Raw genomic sequence first — 20,903 nt, 5'->3', positions numbered from 1 at the left:
TGCCCAAACCCCATGTTTTCATGTTCTGCGTCTTTGCGGCCATCATTGGTAATCACTTTAAAATACCTTTGGGCAACATTTGGAAGAAGAACTGAATCCAAATTGTCAACCAGAGGCCAGACATTTATTTTTTTCTAAACAGAAGCAGAGAACTGAACATGGTAGAGTCACTCTTCTTGTTTGGGGTCACTCTTCTTGTTTGGGGTCACTCTTCTTGTTTGGGGTCACTCTTCTTGTCCTAGCAGGGGCCACAGATGCCTTACACCAAGAACATTCTGTGCTAACTCACACAAGACTAGCACTTCCAACTCATCACATGGCAGCAAATATTTCTGTCAGCTGGTGACAACAGCCTGGCTAATAATTGTTCTCACCCAGCACCGGAGACTGTACTTTAAATAGCTTTTTTAATGAGCCGTTTAAAACAACATAGAATCTCTGACACCAAATCATAAACAGACTGGCAGTGTACATTACCTAGCCGGTAAAGAATTTAGCTCACCTCTAAAATCAATGCTAACTCCCAAGACCGGACTGATACTCACATAAATGTTATTCTCATTATGAGTTAATCTCACTTATCTCCACATTGTGAAGACTGAAGTCTGTCTCAAATGATGTATCTTGAAAATAATTGTCACCCTTTTTGATGGCTGTGTGTAGTTTGACCATTCAGAAGTAATAGCTATACTGGGTCACTGGGAGCAAGGCACCAAACACCTTTGTTTGGTATTTCTGGTACGTATTTCTGGTACTGAGCGGAGCAGGCAGTGCCCATCGCCATCATCACCTATAGGCTCGTCAAGCCGTGCGTCGCACCGGCACGACCAGCTGGCATATCTGTGGCAGAGCCAACACTGCGGCCTGCTCTCATGCCAACCCTGCCTAACAGAGGCCCCTGGCAGGTTGACACTGGCATACCTCACCCAGGCCAGAGGTCATATAATCAGCCAGGAGTGATCTGAGCCGCTGCGATGGTTGGCCAGCACGAGGAATAGAGGCAGGAGGCATAGAGGCAGGAGGCAAGTGTAGGGTAACACAGTTCTAAAGAGGAGAACTGCAAAAATACACATCCACATAAATGAACAAACGCGCTTCATCGGTCAGCATGATTCAGTCTGTCTCGGAGCAGTCTGTTTTACATAAATACATATGGAATATTAAGTTACTTCATTATCCAAGTTATGTCTTTAGTTCTTACAAAACAAAATGGCAGAGCCTGCCTTGCTTTCTCTGTCTTTTAGGAAAGTTAAATCTCATTCCTTTGTAGCTGAACTGAAATCTACCCCACTCCCATGTTGACAGTATTGTCCAAGTCATGGGTGTTAGTGCATTTCTGAACAGGCCTAAGTTCCTCCTGGCCTCATGCTTTTTGATTGGGGAATGTAAAGATTGCCTTATTTCCTGTTCTGTTCCACACACTACCAGAGGAAGTGATAATTTGGGTACATGACTTCAAAGAGGGTGTCATTATATTAAATAGGTTTTGTTGTAAACAACGCAAAGCCCAACCACTAAACAGATGTCTCCTTGTCTCTCCACTCTGCAAATAAGCAATATTCTGCCGACCCCATCGATCCGGAGACTCAGTGCAGTGACGACACTTTCCTAACAGAACTTTGCACACTGGCTTTGCTGCGGAACAGCTGTTTATGAAGGACCATACATAAAGTAACCCACAAAAACTTCATCCTGTGTCATGATTCATTCATACTCCTGCACGATACGTAGTGGGCCAATAGCTTGGCCCTCAGACATCGGTGACTCACTGAGGAGACTGAGTAGGCTGTGTACTTGCAGAGTGACGTGCCTTGCATTCAAAGAACCTAGTTCAAGCAACACGCAGGACGGAGTCAGCCGACCTGTGGGCTATCTACCTCTGAGGTCACCCAAGTGGGTTGCGTCAGCTCCCCAAGACTCACCAGTGGCTCAGCCATGATGATGCGAATCTTACGCTCGGAGATGCTGGTGAAGTTGGCGAAGAGGCTCTTGAGGACGTACTCGCCCGGCCGGCTCTCTGGGTCCACGCTGATGGGCGTCATGTCTGGGGGGCCCTTCTCGCCCAGGGCAGAACACACCGGGACCACAGAGGGCTTGCTGTATCCAGGGGAGGCTGCCAAAAAAAAAACCCCACACACGCTGGTTAACACCCTGGGGCTGGTCCGGGCCTGTGGAAACGTGGTGCAGGGTGTAGGTGATCTCAGTTCTCAGTTTTCATCCGACACAAATCTAACACGTACCGCGCTTCAGACGCTGATATTTTTTTTTCTGTTGTTACTGAAATGACACATTAACCCATGTGCTTTTCCTGGAAAGGAAAGAAAGCAAAAAAAAAGTCCTCCAGCCCTCAGTCCGTGAGACGCTTAGTCATATCTTTCGCTCTCTCGCTTTCTCTCTCTCAGTGTCTTGACACTCTGGCCTCTCTTATCTCAGCACAGACAAACGGAAGTGAAACACCCAGCTGTTCTCATCCTGAAACATGACATCATTACCCTGTAAGGCTAAAAGTTCATCCCCTCAAATACCTGAGACAGATACCAGAAGGAAGAGAGAAAGGGCATTAGCAACCTCTCCAACAACAGCTGTCTGATGCAAACTGGCTGTATGGGAAAACTCAAAATAGTTCAGAGCTTAAATTTCCACATTAAAAAGGGCAATAGTGCATATTACCTGGCTAGTACAACACGCACCATGCGAGTGAACGTAATGACCATTCTGATTGTGTGTGGGTCTATACCATACATAGCTAACATCAACATGATACCACATCATCATCATCTGAAGAAGAAGAAACTTACCAGTGTGCCAATCATTCAAGCTTACTGCTTTTCTTATAGTCTACATACTTTCACACCAGTAATGGTCAGCGCATACAATGAGCACTGACAAATGATGGAAAATAAAACAAGTTTATCTCACTCATGAGCTCCCAAAAAGAAGAACATCAATTAAAAGATACAGCTTAATCCTAACAGTGTTGTTATCATTTTTGTGCATCATGTCCTTTCTGTTGTTCTCACACACAGACAAACACACACACACACACACACACGCACACACACACAAACTGTGTGAGTGAGTCTACAGAGGTGGGTGGATCACAGGCACACACAGGGTCTAAGCTCTTTATGCTGGACATGCATACACCAGAACCTTCTCTGTGTCTTCCACTGTCCCTGTGACTCTCTCTGACTCTACCTAGCTCTCTGACTCTACCTAGCTCTCTGACTCTACCTAGCTCTCTGACTCTCTGTCTCTTTCTCCCTTTCTCTCCCCCTTCTTCGGCACATCCCATTTTTGGTAGGAAATCATTTAACAGAAAGCCAATATCTACGTCAACCCTCTTCCTGAAGTATCAGACAGAGAGTAAACCCTTTTTCCTCTTCCGTCGTCCTCGCTGCACATACCCAGACCCCTGATGAAGCTGACCACACTGGCCTTGCTCCAGCACACAGCCGTGCCGTCCGTGGTGGGGCAATGTGGGACAGCGTCCATGCTGGCCACGTCTTCACATCACGCGTCTATAACGGCCGCTCTTGAGGGGGCCCACGTCCGCAGCCTCCTCGGTGGGGCGCACCCTGCCACAGGGGGTGGTAGTCTGCCGGACCCGGGCCGGCTTGTCTCTCGAGGGCCTGGTTCTGCCCAAAGGCTCTGCGTGCGAGTGAGGTCTGTTCGTGGCTTCCCAGAGAGAAGGTCAGGTTGGAATTTTTAGCTGGGGGATCGAGCGAGTGCAGACTCCTGCCGTGCTGCTCCAGCATAGCTGCAGTACTATATTTATCCGTGGGTACACACTATACTGACAGATTAACCCACCCCACCTCTGACCAGCAGTGTAAACACCTCCCTATCACACACACACACACACACACACACACACACACACACACACACGATGTGTGCATCGTAAAAAAAGCTATTCACTCTCTAACAGTCTGTAGGGCAACAGTAACTGCACACTAATTTCACTTTAGGAAATGCTTATAAAGTAAATGCTGTCCGTGCCAACAAACACGAAAATGCTCATTTTAAAGGAATAAAATGTAGATAAGCTTTGTTTGTCATCTTTAGCAGATTACCTTTACCATCTGTTTTAAAGATAATTATGTCTGTACGATTAATTCATGATAGCTTGTTGCCTTAAGCAACCTGTTGGGCTTGTATTAGACCGAGGCCACACGTGTGTGTGTGTGTGTGTGTGTGTGTGTGTGTGTGCGCGTGTGTGTGTGCGCGTGTGTGTGTGTGTGTGTGTGTGTGTGACTAAACTAACCAGAGACTTTACATGTGACTCTGCAAACAAGAGGCTGGCTCAGAGGAAGAGCATTACATCAGCGCTTAGCAGAGGAGGTGCTGACAGTCGCACTGCTCCCAAAGGCACCAGAGCACAGACTCTTTAACGACGCCTCTGTTCTCTTCACACACACACACACACACACACACAAATACACACATGTACAAATACACACACACACACAAATCCACACACATGCACAAACACACACACAGACCAAAAACAAAGACATGCAAAAACACACACAAATCCACACACATGCACAAACACACACACAAATACACACACACACATGCGCACACACATACACATGCAAACACTCATGCCAAAAATCAAACAAGCCATGCGTTGTCCCCAACTTTCTACTTAAGGCACCCAAAAGCAATCTTGGGAAAAACATCCCTCACACACACAAGCCTCTCTAAACAGTGTCGGATGTTCACTCTATAAATTATCTTCTATAGTTATATTCAGGAAATGTATAGTTATAAATACATGGGAACTCTAACATCCCCTCCATTCTCAAGATTCTTATCAACTTTTATCATTTAAAACCAACGTCTAGCCTACGCACTGGCGAGTTTGGGTTTGGGGCCGGCTACTGAAGTTCTCATACTCGAGTGTATTCTTGGACTTAGACTTGGGCTTGGTGGGGGTTAAATCAGGCTTACAGTTTTTACAGTTATGGTTTCATACTTCTCAATACCATGTCCAGTTCTTTAAAACTCTTCACACAGTATGCTTTTGAAACGCACACATATGCACATCAGTTAATCTTTAGTGCAAAATCCACTCCAACCACTAAAACACTTCAGATTTCATCCAAAACTTGTGCTTCCATAACACAACTAAAACTATAACACATCACTATAACATAACTATAACACAACTATAACATAACTATAACAAAACATGACTATAACGTAACTATAACATCACTATAACACAACTATAACCAAATTATAACACAACTATAACAACATAACTATAACAACTACAACACAACAATAACACAACAGAACTATAACACAACTATAACGTAACTATAATGTAACTATAACAACACAACTCTATCATAACTATAGCACAACTATAACACAACTATAACATAACTATAACATAATATAACTACAACAACTATAACACAACAATAACACAACCATAACATAGTTATAACATAGCTATAGCATAACACAACTATAACATAACTATAACACAACTATAACATAACTATAACATCTGCTTTCTCCCACAAAACTGCTTTGTCCCTCAGTGTACAATGAACTTCAAAACACAAACATGTAACATCGCAAAATACATATACTATGAGTTTCCCTTTACGCTATTTTGGCATCCACAAATATTTCAAACTAACTAAAGAAACTTTTGACCTCACAACAGATGTCATAACTGAGTTTGTTAAATTTATAGCAAGTTGTAACTGAATCAATGTTTCACTTTACTCTATAATGTAAAACAATATATGACAAAGGAGCAAATCACAAAAGCCACAGTGTTCTTCAGGAGGTTTGCTGTATATAACCATTTGATCTCACAGTTCATTAACTGTAATTCAGAAAAGAAAAATATATACAATCAACAAATACAGTACTGTAATACCAAATCAATACTGTCAATATATACAGTAATTTGCACACATTTGTCTGCCTATCAGTAACAGAAGTCTACTGTTGGTCTGGCCCATCCGTCTTTCCACTGCATTTGGTAACAGACTTTCATCATCACACCAAATATATGGGAACAGGGCTAAAATCAATCATCTCTCCTACCTACTTCAAGTGTATACTTTCATTTGTCTGCCAAAATGCAACATATTTCCACCCACAGTGATCTGAATTTTGTTGGCTTTTGAACTGAACTGTTTTGAACAGAGTGTCAGCAACATTTAACATAACTGTATAACTGTATATATATATATATATATATATATATATATATATATATATATATATATATATATATATATATATATATATATATATTCAATTACCTTGTAATACAACAACTGTAAATATGTTATTCTACAAAATGGATCTGTACATTCTGCACATTGTGTACATATATACACAACCATATACATTGTACATTGTGTATATAATCATAATATACATATATTGTACATACATTGTTAATATATTTTGTACATAGAATATATATATTTCTTTTTGCTTATATATATTTCACATATATAGAATATCTATATTTCTCTATGCACCCCTGTTTTCTTTTCCTCAGTTTGGACAGAGCACTCTCAACCATTTCACTGCGAGTTATACTGTGTATGACTATGTATGTGACGAATAAACCAAACTTGAAACTTGAAACTTGAACTTGAAACATTTACTGTAGTTGTACAGACTTTAGCTGTACAGACTGTAGCTGTACAGACTGTAGCTGTACAGACCGTAGCTGTACAGACCTTAGCCGTACAGACCGTAGCCGTACAGACCGTAGCCGTACAGACCGTAGCCGTACAGACTTTAGCCGTACAGACCGTAGCTGTACAGACCGTAGCTGTACAGACCGTAGCTGTACAGACTTTAGCTGTACAGACTGTAGCTGTACAGACTTTAGCTGTACAGACTGTAGCTGTACAGACTTTAGCTGTACAGACTGTAGCTGTACAGACTGTAGCTGTACAGACTTTTTGCTGGTGGTGAACACTGAGAGAGGTTTTCATGAATTTTGGAAGAACTGGTAATTGCCTTTTGTATTAAAGCAATGCAAATTTATAGACAATTTAGTTCACATTGTCTATTGATATGGTGAAAATGGTTTGAAAAAGTAGACATGATATTGAGATATGTGGGAAATCGATTGTAAAAAAATATATATTACAGCAAACTGTATAGCCAAAGTGTAATCTACATAGCATATTGCATTGTATAATATTATTTGGTATTGTGTGTCCTATTGTATATTATTTCTGGCTATAATTGTTGTTTATAACCATTGAATGTACCACATGAAAACTCTGCTCATTCTTCTACTGATGTATCTCAATGACAATACAAAAGAATACATTTAATTTAGCTTCTCAATTTGTAAGAACATTCCCAGAAGGGAAACATTTAAATGATATTATTATCATAGTTATACCTTCAGACTAAAATCTGACTTCTTAAGGATATCAGTGACAGATGAATCTGAATTTTGAGCAGCACCATGGGACAGTGGAATGCCAGTCGTTTGGGCATTTCCAGGGTAATGCCCATACCAGTCAAGGTTCTAGAACCAGGATCAGCACATTTCCAGGGTAATGCCCATACCAGTCAAGGCTCTAGAACTGGGATCAGAGCATTTCCAGGGTAAAGCCCATACCAGTCAAGGTTCTAGAACTGGGATCAGAGCATTTCCAGGGTAACGCCCAGAAGAGTCAGGGTTCTAGAACCAGAATCAGAGCATTTCCAGGGTAACACCCATGTGTGGGGATGAGGATCTGAGATGCCAGAGAACAGACATCGTCTCTGTTAATATTAGCTACACGTCCTTCACAGAACAAGGCTGACAGAGAGATCTCACCCCCACCCTCAGGAGCACAAGAGTTTCTTTTTCATGGTATCAAGGAGTGTCTGTTAGGACTCCAGTAACAGAATAAGGTGCAATTGAAGAGTTGAGATGTTGCTGAAAACAGGCACTGAGTTTTAGCAGTAAAAATACGGCCATTGTGCTACTGCCAAAATCTTCATCGCCGGGAGATCATTAGTCACTGAGTCAAATGTTACAAACATGTTGTGAGACACTCCAAGACAATCATCGCGAGGCACATATTTTGTTGGGTGGCATGGTGACCTCACAGCTCCTGTGACCCGGCTTCAATTCCTGGCCTGGCTGCTGTCTGGACAGAGTTTGCATATTCTCCCTGTACCTGCGTGGGTTTCATCCAGCTACTCCAGTTTCCTCCCACATTCTAAAGATTGGTGTCTGTAAACTGGCCTGGTATGAATGTGTGTGTGTGTGTGTGTGTACCCTGTGATTGGTTCCTGTCTTGCACCCCGTACTGCAGTAACAGACTCTGGCGCTCCTACTCTGATTGGGTAAAGTGTTTTAGACAATGAATGAGTGAACAAATATATTGTCTAGAGAGAGAGATTATTTAGTTTAAAATATAAGAATTAAAGTGTCAGACTAACAAACACTGAATGATGTTTCAGCAGTCTAACATAATTCTGGCCAAATTGGAGGACGAGAAGAAGAAGAAGAAGAAGAAGAAGAAGATTTTAACCAATGACAATACCTTTGTGGACATCAAGCACCAGCTGCATGGGTGCAGCTACCTGTATGCCGTGGACACAATGACCTCAGTGGGTCAGTGGTTTTAAAAACTAAGCATCTTCCCCCCTCTTTCTCTCTCTCTCTCTCTCTCTCCTAGCTCTAACTTATAGGGATGAGAAGCGTGAGAAGTTGATGGAACAGGATGGGGAGTAACTACAAATTGGAGAGTAAAAAATGGCAATTCTATTTCATTTTCTTACAGGTGGAAAACTAATTCGACTTCTGTGGCCACACAGCACAACAACAGTAGACCGTTTCAACTTTGCAAAGAAACCCAGCACCAAAACCAGCAATGCATAATACAGAAACTACAGAACCCTCAACAAGTCCTACACTGCAAGGCCCCCTGTCTCCTGATTGGCTGAGGGCTGATCATCCTTCACAGCTGATTGGTAGAGAGAGGCTGGTGAGCTACAGCAGCTGATGTGCGCTGTTGTGGAGAGCACGCTGTGTCCCTGAACACTGGAGAATTACAACGCATTACCAGTGAAAATGTCAGCCTCGGCTGCCGAGAGAAGCCACTGCTACAGTTCTACCATGCCGAGCTGTGCTCGAGTACAAAACAGATATCAAAGCATACACACAAAGATATTAAAGACAGCACAGACCTATCTCACTGAGATAACAGTGTCCTTGTGGGTCTTTATATTTATGTATAAGTGACAGTATGTGAGCAAGACTATAATGAAGTGCACAAATCCCAATGTTATTGAGTCAATTAAAAGAGAGTCATTTTAGTCAAGCACGACACATATGCTCACCACATAACTGCTCATAAAGCTATGATACAAGCCTCCTAAGCCCACACAACTAAGGCTGTGATCTGTACACATAGCAGTAACTCCCCTAATCCCATTACCCAATCCCTGGACAGGTCAGGCGCTATTTAAAAATCTGTCACACATGAGACGGCTCGTCAACCATGCAGAGGGTCAAAAGAGCAGAAGACACTGAGAGCAACAATAACAACAACAACAACCTCACAGGAAGCCTGCAGTATACCCTACATGCCCCGGGGCAGCATGCTCCACCCCCCGCCCCCCTTTTGGGGGCGGGGGGGGGCACCATCTGAGGCAGAGCCCTGAGTTGCAGGGTTGAAGAGAGATACTCACTGCTGCTCCATGTCTTCAGCAGAGACCAGATACTGGCCTCGAAGAAGCCCGAGTCCTGCAGGCTGGTCATGGCTGTGCCGTGGCTCTGTTAGTCAGAACAGAGTGTTTACTCCGCTGTAGTCTGGGGCATGTCTTCAGTGCCCCCCCCCCGCTTCTCCTCTGCCGTCGCCACCGCTGGATAGCGGTGTGAAATGACACCGCTCCTGCCGAGACGACGCACCGCCCACTGACTGTAACACTCCTCTGCCTCTCCCACTATCTCTCTCCTTCACTCGCCCTGTATAGCTCCCCGTCGCTACTCTGACTCTCTCTCTCTCTCTCTCTCTCTCTCTCTCCCTCTCTCTCTCTCTCCATCGCAGTCCATCGCAGAGGCAGGCTGCCTTCCAAACACCTCTCCTGATGCGAGGCTTCTGGACAGGGGAGAGGAATCCTCTTATCCCAGCCGGGTTAATTATAAGCCCCGAGCGCTCGCATCTCAAGGCAGAGAGGGACGCTTGCAGACAGCTGAGGGCCCAGGGAGAAGGGAGACCATCTGAAGGACCAGGTTCTTCAGACCAGACAACAGGAAGCCCCACAGAGCATCACTGAGCTGGTGGCATTTAAAGCAGACTGTAGGGGAATTACGATCGGGTTGGACCAGATTCCCATCAGAGGGGACCAAAAACACATCTAACGCTGCAGGGGTGCAGTGAAGAAGTAAATATAATGCTGGCGATTGGAATGCAAACGGTTAAAGTTTTTGCGCGCAGTCATCAGTACAAAGCTCATTTCTAGTTTCGCCGGGGACCATCTGACTGGCTGTCCTCAAGAATGCTAAACATTCACCACATGCAGTCGTCGCGTATTCGGCATCTGTGTGCTGCTGTCATGTCAAAAGACAATATCTCTTGAAGCAACAACACCAATTACGCAAAGAATCCATTCACTCGTTCATCAACAACTTTACATGGAATGAAAAAATCTGCAAACTCAAATGGATCTAATTACCCACGCTGCACAGATGTCAATCAAAGCAGGAAAGGTCGGGATAGATTTGGTGGATGCGAGCTTGCTTTGAGAAGACAATCTGCTCACCGTGACCCATTTTAGTGCTGACAGACCAAGTATATTTAAAAAAAAGAAAGCTTAAAGGGAGTGAAGGTAGCAATCTCTCCTCCATTCAGACCCAAAGGGAAATCACTGATCCATGCTGCCTTATTACCCAGGAGAGCTTCAAAATACAGCTGCTCTAATGCAGGAGTCTCTTATAGGCGACTAGGGCTCAGTCATGTCAAGATAAACTCCACACATATATATTGAACACCTTCCTGATTCCTGTTCAGTGAATATCTCATAAAACTTTCAAATATTTAGCTTGCTGACTGCTTCCAGTACATGTTTTTTTTTTCCTGCAAATTCAGTGTAGTAATGACAAATGAACAAGACCCATCCAGGGCCCTAGGTACCTTCACCTGAGAGACGCGGCTGATATGGAGAGCCAAGTCGGTGGGTCTCGGTCTCCGCTGCGTGGGGTTGCCCGCCCTCTCTGCCCACCCCCTAGCTGCACGCCTCACAGCTGCAGTAACCCCCTCTGCTCCCACTCTACCTCCATGGTGAGGGCCAGCAGTGCAGGAGCGCTCGCTGCACAGGGAAAGGAGAGAGCGACTCCTTCTCCATTGTTCCAAAGTGAGCGGAAGTCCTACTGCGGTTCTAATAAATGGAGGAAATCCTTCTCTGGGTCCAGGCATTTGAATCCAGCTCCACCGAAATATCCCTTTATAAGCTACGGCTGTTGATACTTCAACAAAAGAGTCGGGGGCTTAAAATATAGACATAAAAAATGATACTGCGCAAAATGTGACGGCATTTATATGTATGTACATTCGAACGCTTATCTCTGTAAGAGATTTTAATCGCAGCTTTGGAAAAAGATTTTACGGGTACACGTCTTATTACTGAGGAAAAGCAGGACTGAGAAGTATCCATATTTCCTCTATTCTTTCTGTCCTTATTCTATTAGACTGAAATTGGATTGTAAGAATATTATATTCCAGTAGATCAGTATTATAAATCAGTCACTCTCTTTGAAACATTACAGGCAAATTACACCTAAATTTTGGATTTTCTTCAATTATTATAAGATCTACTGTAAGTGTAAAACTGAGGTGAATTATGTATTTATACTTTTATTCATATTGAAAGTGAATGAGGCTCAAAAGTAATAAAACAAACCCAAAAGTGTAGTGTATTAAAAAATGCCAGCATAGTAAAGGATTTGATTTGTCAACATGTGGTTGGTAGTATAAATCCACTGTAGATCAGGAATATGACATTTCTCTCCATTAAATGCTTTCAGTTTATAACCTGTTTAGCTTGTAGATTTCTATCTGATCGCTGGACAATTCAGTGCCGTTAATCTTATCAGACTGGCCAGCCACTGCTCGGGACCCTAGCCAGATTATTACATAATTCCCTGACCAAACGGTCATCCTGTTATCTGCTTTTCATCCAAACCATAAAGCAGTCACAGTTTAAGTGGTCGAAGATGTGTATGAAATGGCGCACATGGCATAACACAGCGAAGAGGCACTACTGCACATGGATGAACAGCCACCAACACTCCCTGAAGCACTACAGTGTATGTGGGCGGAGGAAGAGACACCCACTCATAACATGAGCTGTTACACAATCGCTAACTGCACATGAAAGAGTTCTGGAAAACATGAACACAATTCTGAAAGAGAAGGGAAAGACCGAAAAACTGACTAACATTTTCACGTGCAACCCGGAAATCTATTTTACTGTCTGTCGGAGGCCTTGGAGGGTCACACCTGCAGCATGTAAACTGCATGTAACGAGCAGCCCGGCGCTAAAGATGACAGTGGCAGGAAAATCTCTGCCCTCGTAACACTGCCCTGCACCATCTAACCTACAGAACATTTCACATGACAGGCGCTGTGATATGATGGTAATATGACAAGAATTTTCCCCAAGCACTTCAGAAATGAGAGAAAGAAATGAGAGAAAGTTTATTTTATGAAGGCTGGAGAGGGAGAGGGAGTAGAGTACCTGAAGAGTCACATTAATCAGCTACTAAAAGCATTTTCTAGTTTCAGTGAGAAGCAGGAATGTAAAGCATGTCGGACTGATGCAGACACGGCCGTGCTATAGCTGAATAAACTCTACTTCCTTCAGTTCCTTCTCTCCCTCCCTCTCTCTCTCCCTCCCTCTCTCCCTCTCTCTCTCTCCCTCCCTCCCTCTCTCTCTCTCCCTCCCTTCCTCTCTCTCTCTCTCTCCCTCCCTCCCTCTCCCTCCCTCTCTCCCTCCCTCCCTCTCTCTCTCTCCCTCCCTCCCTTCCTCTCTCCCTCCCTCCCTCTCTCCCTCCCTCCCTCCGTCTCTCCCTCTCTCCCTCTCTCCCTCCCTCCCTCCCTCTCTCTCTCCCTCCCTCCCTCTCTCCCTCTCTCCCTCCCTCTCTCCCTCCCTCCGTCTCTCTCTCTCTCCCTCCCTCCCTCCCTCCCTCTCTCTCTCTCTCTCTCACACCTCTGTAGCTCCCTTTACTTTCACTATCTTTTTATGTGTTTTTCCACAACACGCACCAAACCCATCGGTCATCCTGTTCTCTTCCTCTAACTGTCACTGAACTTAAAACATTTCCTCAGCGCAAAAATACATCCACTAACTTTGAAATATCACATTGTTAGATAAAAAAAATATATTTTCTGTGAAAACTGTGAAATAATTTTCTGTGACACTGAACCAGTGTCAGGACTTTACTAGTTTCTCCTGTTTTTATCACACTAACGGTTAGATGGCTAGTAGCACAGCAGTTATGAGCACACTTCTTTGGCATGTCAACCACTGATTTCCAAAGAAATCAACAGTGATTTCCAAAGAGCCACACAAGGAACCAGCAGCAATGCTTCAGAGATTTACTAAGCAAGTTGTCACAAGCATCTAAAGGGGATGTTACTCACCTCTTTAAACTCTGACTCAAATCTACGAAACAAAAGTGGCACCTTCTGCCGTTCTGCTACCCTACTGCTGATGCCTGTGGTAGAACTGCAGGGAGCAGGACACAAAGGTGCTGTTTTACCATCCACACGCAACATTCTCGCAGCAACCGTTTGAAACACGTCTGGAAAGTGAGAAATTTCACGCTTGCTCGAGATCAGAAGCTGCGATTTGCCGCTCACAACCCGCCTTGCGAAGCCCGCGTTTGGTGAACACGGTAAACGCAGCCTGAATCGCAGGAGCCCAGCGGGGTCTGATCGCCACCTACGTGCCAGAATGGTGGGCCTCTTCCTGGATCGCATTTTCCTAAACTTCCCTCTGAAGTCCGAGCTCAGGAGCGGGTCTGCCGCGGAGCTGGCCGTCTTCTCCGGCGTGACCCCATCGCGCCCGGCGTGCAGCATCTCCAGGTGGCAGCGCGCCACCGTGCCCACTGCCTGTCAGCCTTTCCTCCGCGGACGCATGGACCTCCGCGCCTCCTCCCACCTCCCGCTGCCCTGCTTCCACGCTCCCTCCCTCTCGCTTCCTCGTCCTTCTGTCCCGAAGAGCTGTGTCTTTATCCCGTGCTGTTCCTCGTAGGAGCATGCGAGTGTGTGTTTGTGTGTGTGACAGACAGAGAGAGAGAGAGAGAGAGAGAGAGAGAGAGAGAGAGAGAGAGAGGCAGCATGTAGGGCGGACAAACTCCAGCCCTCCCTGGACTTGTCAAAGCAGTTTAGCCAGTTACAACGACGCACGTGGAGCTGGACAGGTGCAGGAGAACTGAGCCTCCCTCTTTTTCACTTTTTGCTGTTCATAGAGAAAAAGAAAGCAGAGCAAGGAAATGCGAAGAGAGAGCATTTGTGTGTAAGAGAAGACCTAGCGGGTTGGGGGGGGGGGCTAGAAATTGTGTGCCGTTCTGAGGGAGGAAGTGTGCTCACCAGATCATATAGCTCGCATAAACTGCTATCACAAACGAGCCATTTCCTTCAGTCTGCCAAATTCCACAGAGCAGCACGGAGCACGCTGGCTCCAGCAAGGAGCAGCGAGAAAGGAGGGAGAGTCCTGGCATTGCCGCGGCGAGGAGCGCTGCAGTCGTGCTGGAGGGGCAGGGCTGCTTCTCTACTTCGTCCTTTCCTACCTTTTTCATTTTGTTTTGGAAAGACCAAGGTGAGACACTTCCCCAAACTTAGCACGGAGGTCTGTTGGCCATGTGAGCACTTCCCAAACAGAATGTCGGAACTTCATAACTAGCCTGGAATTGTTGTTCAGAGAACCAGGATCACTACAAGAGGGCTGATTATGCTGTTCACACACACACACACACACACACACACACACACACACACACACACACACACACACACACACACACACACACACACACACACACACAGAATGTCTGCCCATCATGGTGGTTGTCACATAAAGGACACACTCCTAAATAAAGACTAAACCATTTTTGCATAAATAATTTGTCACTTTCCATCCGCTTTCATAATAAGACAAACTTGGAAAAGTGGTCCAAATCTAAATGAAAGAGTTTTTCCCAGAGTTGACCCACATAATTCACACAAACACCCTGCGTATGTATTTGAAGGTGTTTTCTGTCTTAAAAAGCACACTGGTTTGCTGAAAAAAATAGACATGCTTTATTCCAGAAAAAAACAACTTTCAGAAAACAAAGTTTTCCAATACTTGTTCACATTTGAACGTTTTCGTTTTTATTAAAGCATTATATTTTAGTGATATTTTAGTTTTATTAAAGTATTATATTTTAGTGAAGGAACCACACTAGTTGAAGTAGCTAGGACCGTGGTGTCTCTGGAAATAGGTAGCATAAATGATTGCCTGAATTAATCCCTACAACATATTACCATAGCAAAGGGCAACAATAATACAATGACTTAAACATCACTTGCTAAAAGTGAGTTAATAGCACCAAGGGGGAAAACTATTGTGGCAAAATATTTAAAGGCAAACATTTCTGCTTCTTCTTAAAGAACCAGGCTCTAGATGACTATTCACTATTCTGGTGATGCTTTGCTATACTTTTAGTGTTTCACTGAATAGATGTTTTATTCTTTTATAAGCCAGTATAGCAACCCTCATGTGCACAATACGGGTGTGTGTGTGTGTGTGTGTGTGTGTTTGTGTCTGTGTGGGTGGGTGTGTGAGTGGGTATCCTGACAGGAGAAACACTCTTTTGCCAAATGCAAACCCAACACTTCAGCACAAACCGTATCAGAGTGAAAAAACCACACATGCACACGCATTTATCCAGAGGACTTGATTCTTAATAACAAGAGAAATTCAATCTTTTTTAATTGTGAGTTTGCTATTAAAATAGCTTAAATAAAAAATCAGAATGGCTAAATGAAAATTCATTAGAATGCTTCATGAATAATTGGTATTTTAGACAGTAATGAATAGTTTCAGTATTACTGTGTAAGACATTCCCAGAGGCCACACACTGATGGTATGTTACATGTATGGAAGCTATTAAACTAAAACACTAAATTGCTGCTACAGCCTGTACTGGGTTCTGCAGGTTTAGAATTTGGGCAGCAATAAATGGCACATTCATAAGACTGAAAAAGGGGTTGTTTGCTTTGGCTTTGGAACCCCATGAGACCCCTATGAAACACAGAGAGACACACACACACACACACACACACACACACACACACACACACACACACACAGTGCATCAGAGCTATTTGTGGGTAAGTGCATTTGCTCAGAAAGCCTCAGGCCCAGTGTTGTTGCAATCCAGGTTTTAGAATATGCAGATAAACTTGAGCCAGGAAATGTATTCAATTCTAGGTAATGGATGAAAATCTGTAGTCGCAATCATCTTATACATCATAATCACAAATGTGTACACACACATAGATGCACAAAAAAGTCCCAGATTACAGAATCAGACGCTATAATCTTCCTATGGCTATATGTTTGATATTTATTGAAACATCAACACCAAAGAGTCAAGACATCTCAACTCCAATCTGGCTCCCATCACTTAGGCCAGGATTTGAGGTCTCTAATCAGGATGCTTAGTCTGTGTGTTAATGAAAACAACCAGAGCACAGTGTGGATGTTTGGAGATGGAACAGGAACAGACCACGACAAACAAATGGACTGACATATCAACAACCCACTAAGTGTATAATCTCTCTCTGAACATTCTTTCTGCTACAACAGCATAATAATAACATTATACTAGTGTAAATCCGCACTCACCAATACCACTTCCTGGAGATCTATCACCAGTCGCAGTTCAGTTACACCCATAATTAACACTCCTCACCCAGCTAATCAAAGCTTCTGAAGTGACTGATTAGTTAAATCAGACATGTTAGGTTCAGTGTGCAAAAGAATTTAAGTTCTAGGAAGGCCATTCTCAAAAGGGAGTGTTAGTGTGCATTGATGTACACAAATACAAGATTTACCTAACTCATTATTTAAGCGTTTGTAAACCACTGTTTTTTTGTCATCAGCCACGCAGCCATAGGAAATGTAAAATTACGATGTAAGACCGCCCCCTAAAGTCCAGGATGGTGCAGTGCAACCGAGGCGAAGAGAAAAGGAACAACTACAAAACATGAATGAAACATTAAAAATTAAAACGTACCCACAACAAGGAACATTACATTCAAAATACTGTCAATAGCATTCCACGACTGTGAACTAAAGAAACATACAATCCATTTAAATTATATTATTGTATAATTCCATAAAAATATGATATAAGAAATAACCAACTTTGCCTTCCTTATTGTTAGCTGTCCTGTCGAAAGGGCAGAAAGACAGAGCAGAACCACAGGAAGCAGGCAACAGCTTGGCCAACGTAACCAACACCTCCATCCACCAAAAGAATTCAACAGGTGGTTACCATGGCGAGGAACATTTGGGTATGCGAAGGCTGAGCAAGGCCTGTTGAATAATTGATTAACATCTATTATTACTATAGACTCATCTAAAGCTAAGTGCACCAAGGCAAGTCTTCATGTCCAGAAAACAGATGGACAGAAGGACTATTATCTGTATCATCCGCAAGCAGCAGATAAGATGTCTGACTGACATGCTTGACACTGACTGATAAATGTGTAAGTCACTTTGGAATACTGAAAACTTAAATGTAAATCATTTGACATCCAGGAGTCTGTAAGTGATCTACTTTGCATAAGCCAGTTCTAAATCATGCATGTGTCACAAGCCAATAAATAGCAGCTTCGGAATGTATTGATTGACTGTCAGCTGAAATAGCGGGCATGCGTCCTAGTTTAAGTTAAAGCTAATTAGTTTCAAGTTTCAAGTTTGGTTTATTTGCCACATACATAGTCATACACAGTATAACTCGTAGTGAAATGGTTACAATTACAATTACATTCTATTAAAACGTCATCATAAACGTCATCATAAACATGTCGAGAAGACTAACAGCATTACTGTACATTGAGCAATGAACGTCAGTCCACAAGTTGGCACACGAAAGCCCAACAAAATTGAAGAGCTCTGCCAAACCCTACAGTCTTAACTGGTGGGTCCTTAAGCCAAGATACTTTCAACATGATACCCTTAAGCTTATCTAACAGTGCAGTAGGACCATGTCTAGTGCAGATCTCTGTATAAAGGCTGTATGTAGGGTGATGAGAAGTTCATCAAATAAGCTCTTTCACATGTTCTGAGGTCAGCTCACGTCACCTGGTCTCAGATCAGCTCCCGTCATCCTAGTCTCAGGTCAGCTCATTTCTCTACTCAGCTGCCATCTGGACGATTTGTTCCCTACACTCTTGTAACAACTGAACATGACCATCTGCTTCAAATGCTTAAAGACACACATACACACACACACACACACACACACACACACACACACACACACACACCTTCCATGTCCCTTAAGAACAGTTGACCCATTGCACCCATGTTATATATATTATATATATATATTATTAGATATGTTCATTCGGCTTTCAAACAAGTCTCTAGCATTCTGAAACCTAGTTTCATATAAGAGCTAATTCATGCAAGTCTAAGTCATAAAGGAATATTCACAGCTTTAGGTCAAATCCAGAGGACTATTACAGGCAGTAGCTGTGAAACCAAGGAAAACTCTACTTCTGAAGTCAGAGGGAATGTCCACAGCAGTGCTATGTTTCCCACTTCAAACCAGCTTTCTATCAAAGAGGCGCTGCTTTTCGCCCGTCTGATAATGGGGTCTTTCAGACCTTCGTCCTGTACCTGTCCCCCGACGCTGCCTGTATGTCAACGGTCAGAGTAGGAGCCAGCATGCCTTTCACCAAACGGGAGCACACAATGACTAGTCAGAGGAGGAGACGAGGCCCATCAGCAAACACAGGGCAGCAAGTGCACGGCCTGCCTCGATCTTGCCCTTTGACACGGGGACGTGGTGCGGGGGTATCCCGTTACGACCAGGTAAATGTGTCGTGTTTGTGCACCGAGAACTAACACAGCCAACGCATCCTTTCACAGGTGTCTCCTGACGCCCATGAGGTCTCATGGTCTCTCGTGCGGGTCGTATCATTATTGACTCGTGCGCATGCAGCGTTCCTGTGTAAGTGGAGCCTTTACCTAAAACATGCGTGGGAGAGTCAGCAGAACTACGCACAGACCCAGGAAGCAGACGCACGCTACAAAATGGAGGCAGGGGAGAAACAGGATTATGTAAACGTTACCAGATCATAACTCTGCCTTTAGCCCACACATGTATTTATAGCAAAGCATGAAGCATGGGTCTCTGGTTGCCTGAGAAACAAGCAGAGCTTTTGATATGATCACTGCAATGCTTCTGAATAATATTCAGCATATATGCAAGGTAGAGGGACTGTCCTAATTAACTGTACTGTACCATCTAATGAGTATTGTGTCAGCTGCCTATACAGAGGTATGCTAGATAATAGCAGTGAAATAATCTGGTTACAAAAATCACTTGATAATGTTTGACATAAGTCCAGCTTTCCACATAAAATGCACGTAATTGCCAGTAAATATTTGATACCCTTAAGGCTCAGTTAAGCATTGTATCATATAACAACAAAGCACATCGTACTATAGCAAATATAACACAATAAACCCTGGTAATACTCATAGACATTTTAAAGAAGTATATTGTTACGAACATTGGAGCATGAACTTGCTTCGTATGTTTCTCAGTACTGAGGTCTAAATGCCTGCAAGCATATTCACAATGAGTCGCTATCGGTTTACTGCTTTAAGGAACTCTGTGAACTGAGATACAACTCACTGGTCTGACAGTAAAGTGGACTTTGAACATGTTAGATCTGAAAAGTTTGTTTCTGCTGTGTATAATAAGATTAACAGATCAACTGTACCTGACATTTAACAAAGAGCTGCTCTGTGTAGCCTATACCTCTGCGCCGTATCAACAGCTATGGTTCATCTGCCATTAGTGAAACACCAGTCTTAGACTCTAGATTCTTAACCGCAGAAATGAAAGAGCAGTGAAATATCAACTTCATGAGAAAATCCCTGTGGCATGACAGACTTAAATCTATTCTTGCCATATTTGTTGGTAATTTACCAAGAGGTACATTTTGCCTTATGAACTCAATTTCCTTTGAGCTGTCATCGATAACAGACTAACACGTCCACGCCATTACTAGTTAAATTATCTGTCGCACACAGAAAATCATCGTCATTATTGTTATTATTATTATAGTATAAAGTAACAGTAAGACTTACTGCACTCGATGAAGCTACAGGCTCCCACATTAGGATGCTCACGCGCCCAGAACTGGCAGGTTTCATGAAACATGTTGCGCGCGCGTCATCGCGCGCATTTCTGGTTGCGATCAACTTGGTTCTGCGACTCGCGAGCGGGCGATAACTTAGTAAACCCAGTAAACTAACACATAGCGACGAGGCTTACATGCATTTTATGTGTAAGCATCGATTCTGAAAAAGGCGAAAGGTGCAGGGGGAAAAAACTACATTAACAACCGATTAATCGTAATCGCAATGAATATTTTATATCAGCTCGCTACATTTAATGTCAACAAATCAACTGTACCTGTCAGACCAACTTTGATGAGCGAACAAGCGTACCGTAGATAAAGACGTGTTGTTCATCTACTGCATCCTCTCGTCGCAATTTGCATCCAAGTTGGTGCTGTTACCTCCGTACTCCGACACTCCGCTCATTTTGCAAGGAGGAGCGTTGAGTGATCAATTCTGCGAACTGGATTAAAGTTTGGATC

The 20,903-nt window shown here is 43.5% G+C and overlaps 1 protein-coding gene across 19 annotated transcripts in view; it reads right to left on the bottom strand.

Moving 5' to 3' along the window:
• Positions 1–20,491, bottom strand: part of frya (furry homolog a (Drosophila)) — a 74,309-nt gene extending 53,818 nt beyond the window's left edge. For 2 of the 19 annotated variants that reach the window (XM_081700236.1, XM_081700247.1), the window contains exons 1-2: positions 13,955–14,413; positions 1,923–2,113 (exon numbers count right to left, since the gene is read on the bottom strand). In XM_081700236.1, the coding sequence (XP_081556362.1) occupies positions 1,923–2,113; positions 13,955–14,087 (324 nt within the window). In that variant the 5' untranslated portion in view covers positions 14,088–14,413. Of the gene's footprint in view, positions 1–1,922; positions 2,114–3,407; positions 3,775–9,696; positions 10,203–13,954; positions 14,454–20,388 lie in introns of those variants that run through there. The other 17 variants (XM_081700246.1, XM_081700254.1, XM_081700242.1 and 14 more) reach the window with 16 other exon arrangements.
• Positions 20,492–20,903: the final 412 nt, after the last annotated feature.

The sequence above is a fragment of the Electrophorus electricus genome, chromosome 17 (assembly GCF_041902795.1).
Source record: "Electrophorus electricus isolate QZ-2024a chromosome 17, ASM4190279v1, whole genome shotgun sequence".
NCBI classification, from domain to species: domain Eukaryota; kingdom Metazoa; phylum Chordata; class Actinopteri; order Gymnotiformes; family Gymnotidae; genus Electrophorus; species Electrophorus electricus.
This window is presented reverse-complemented; position numbering and strand designations above follow the sequence as displayed.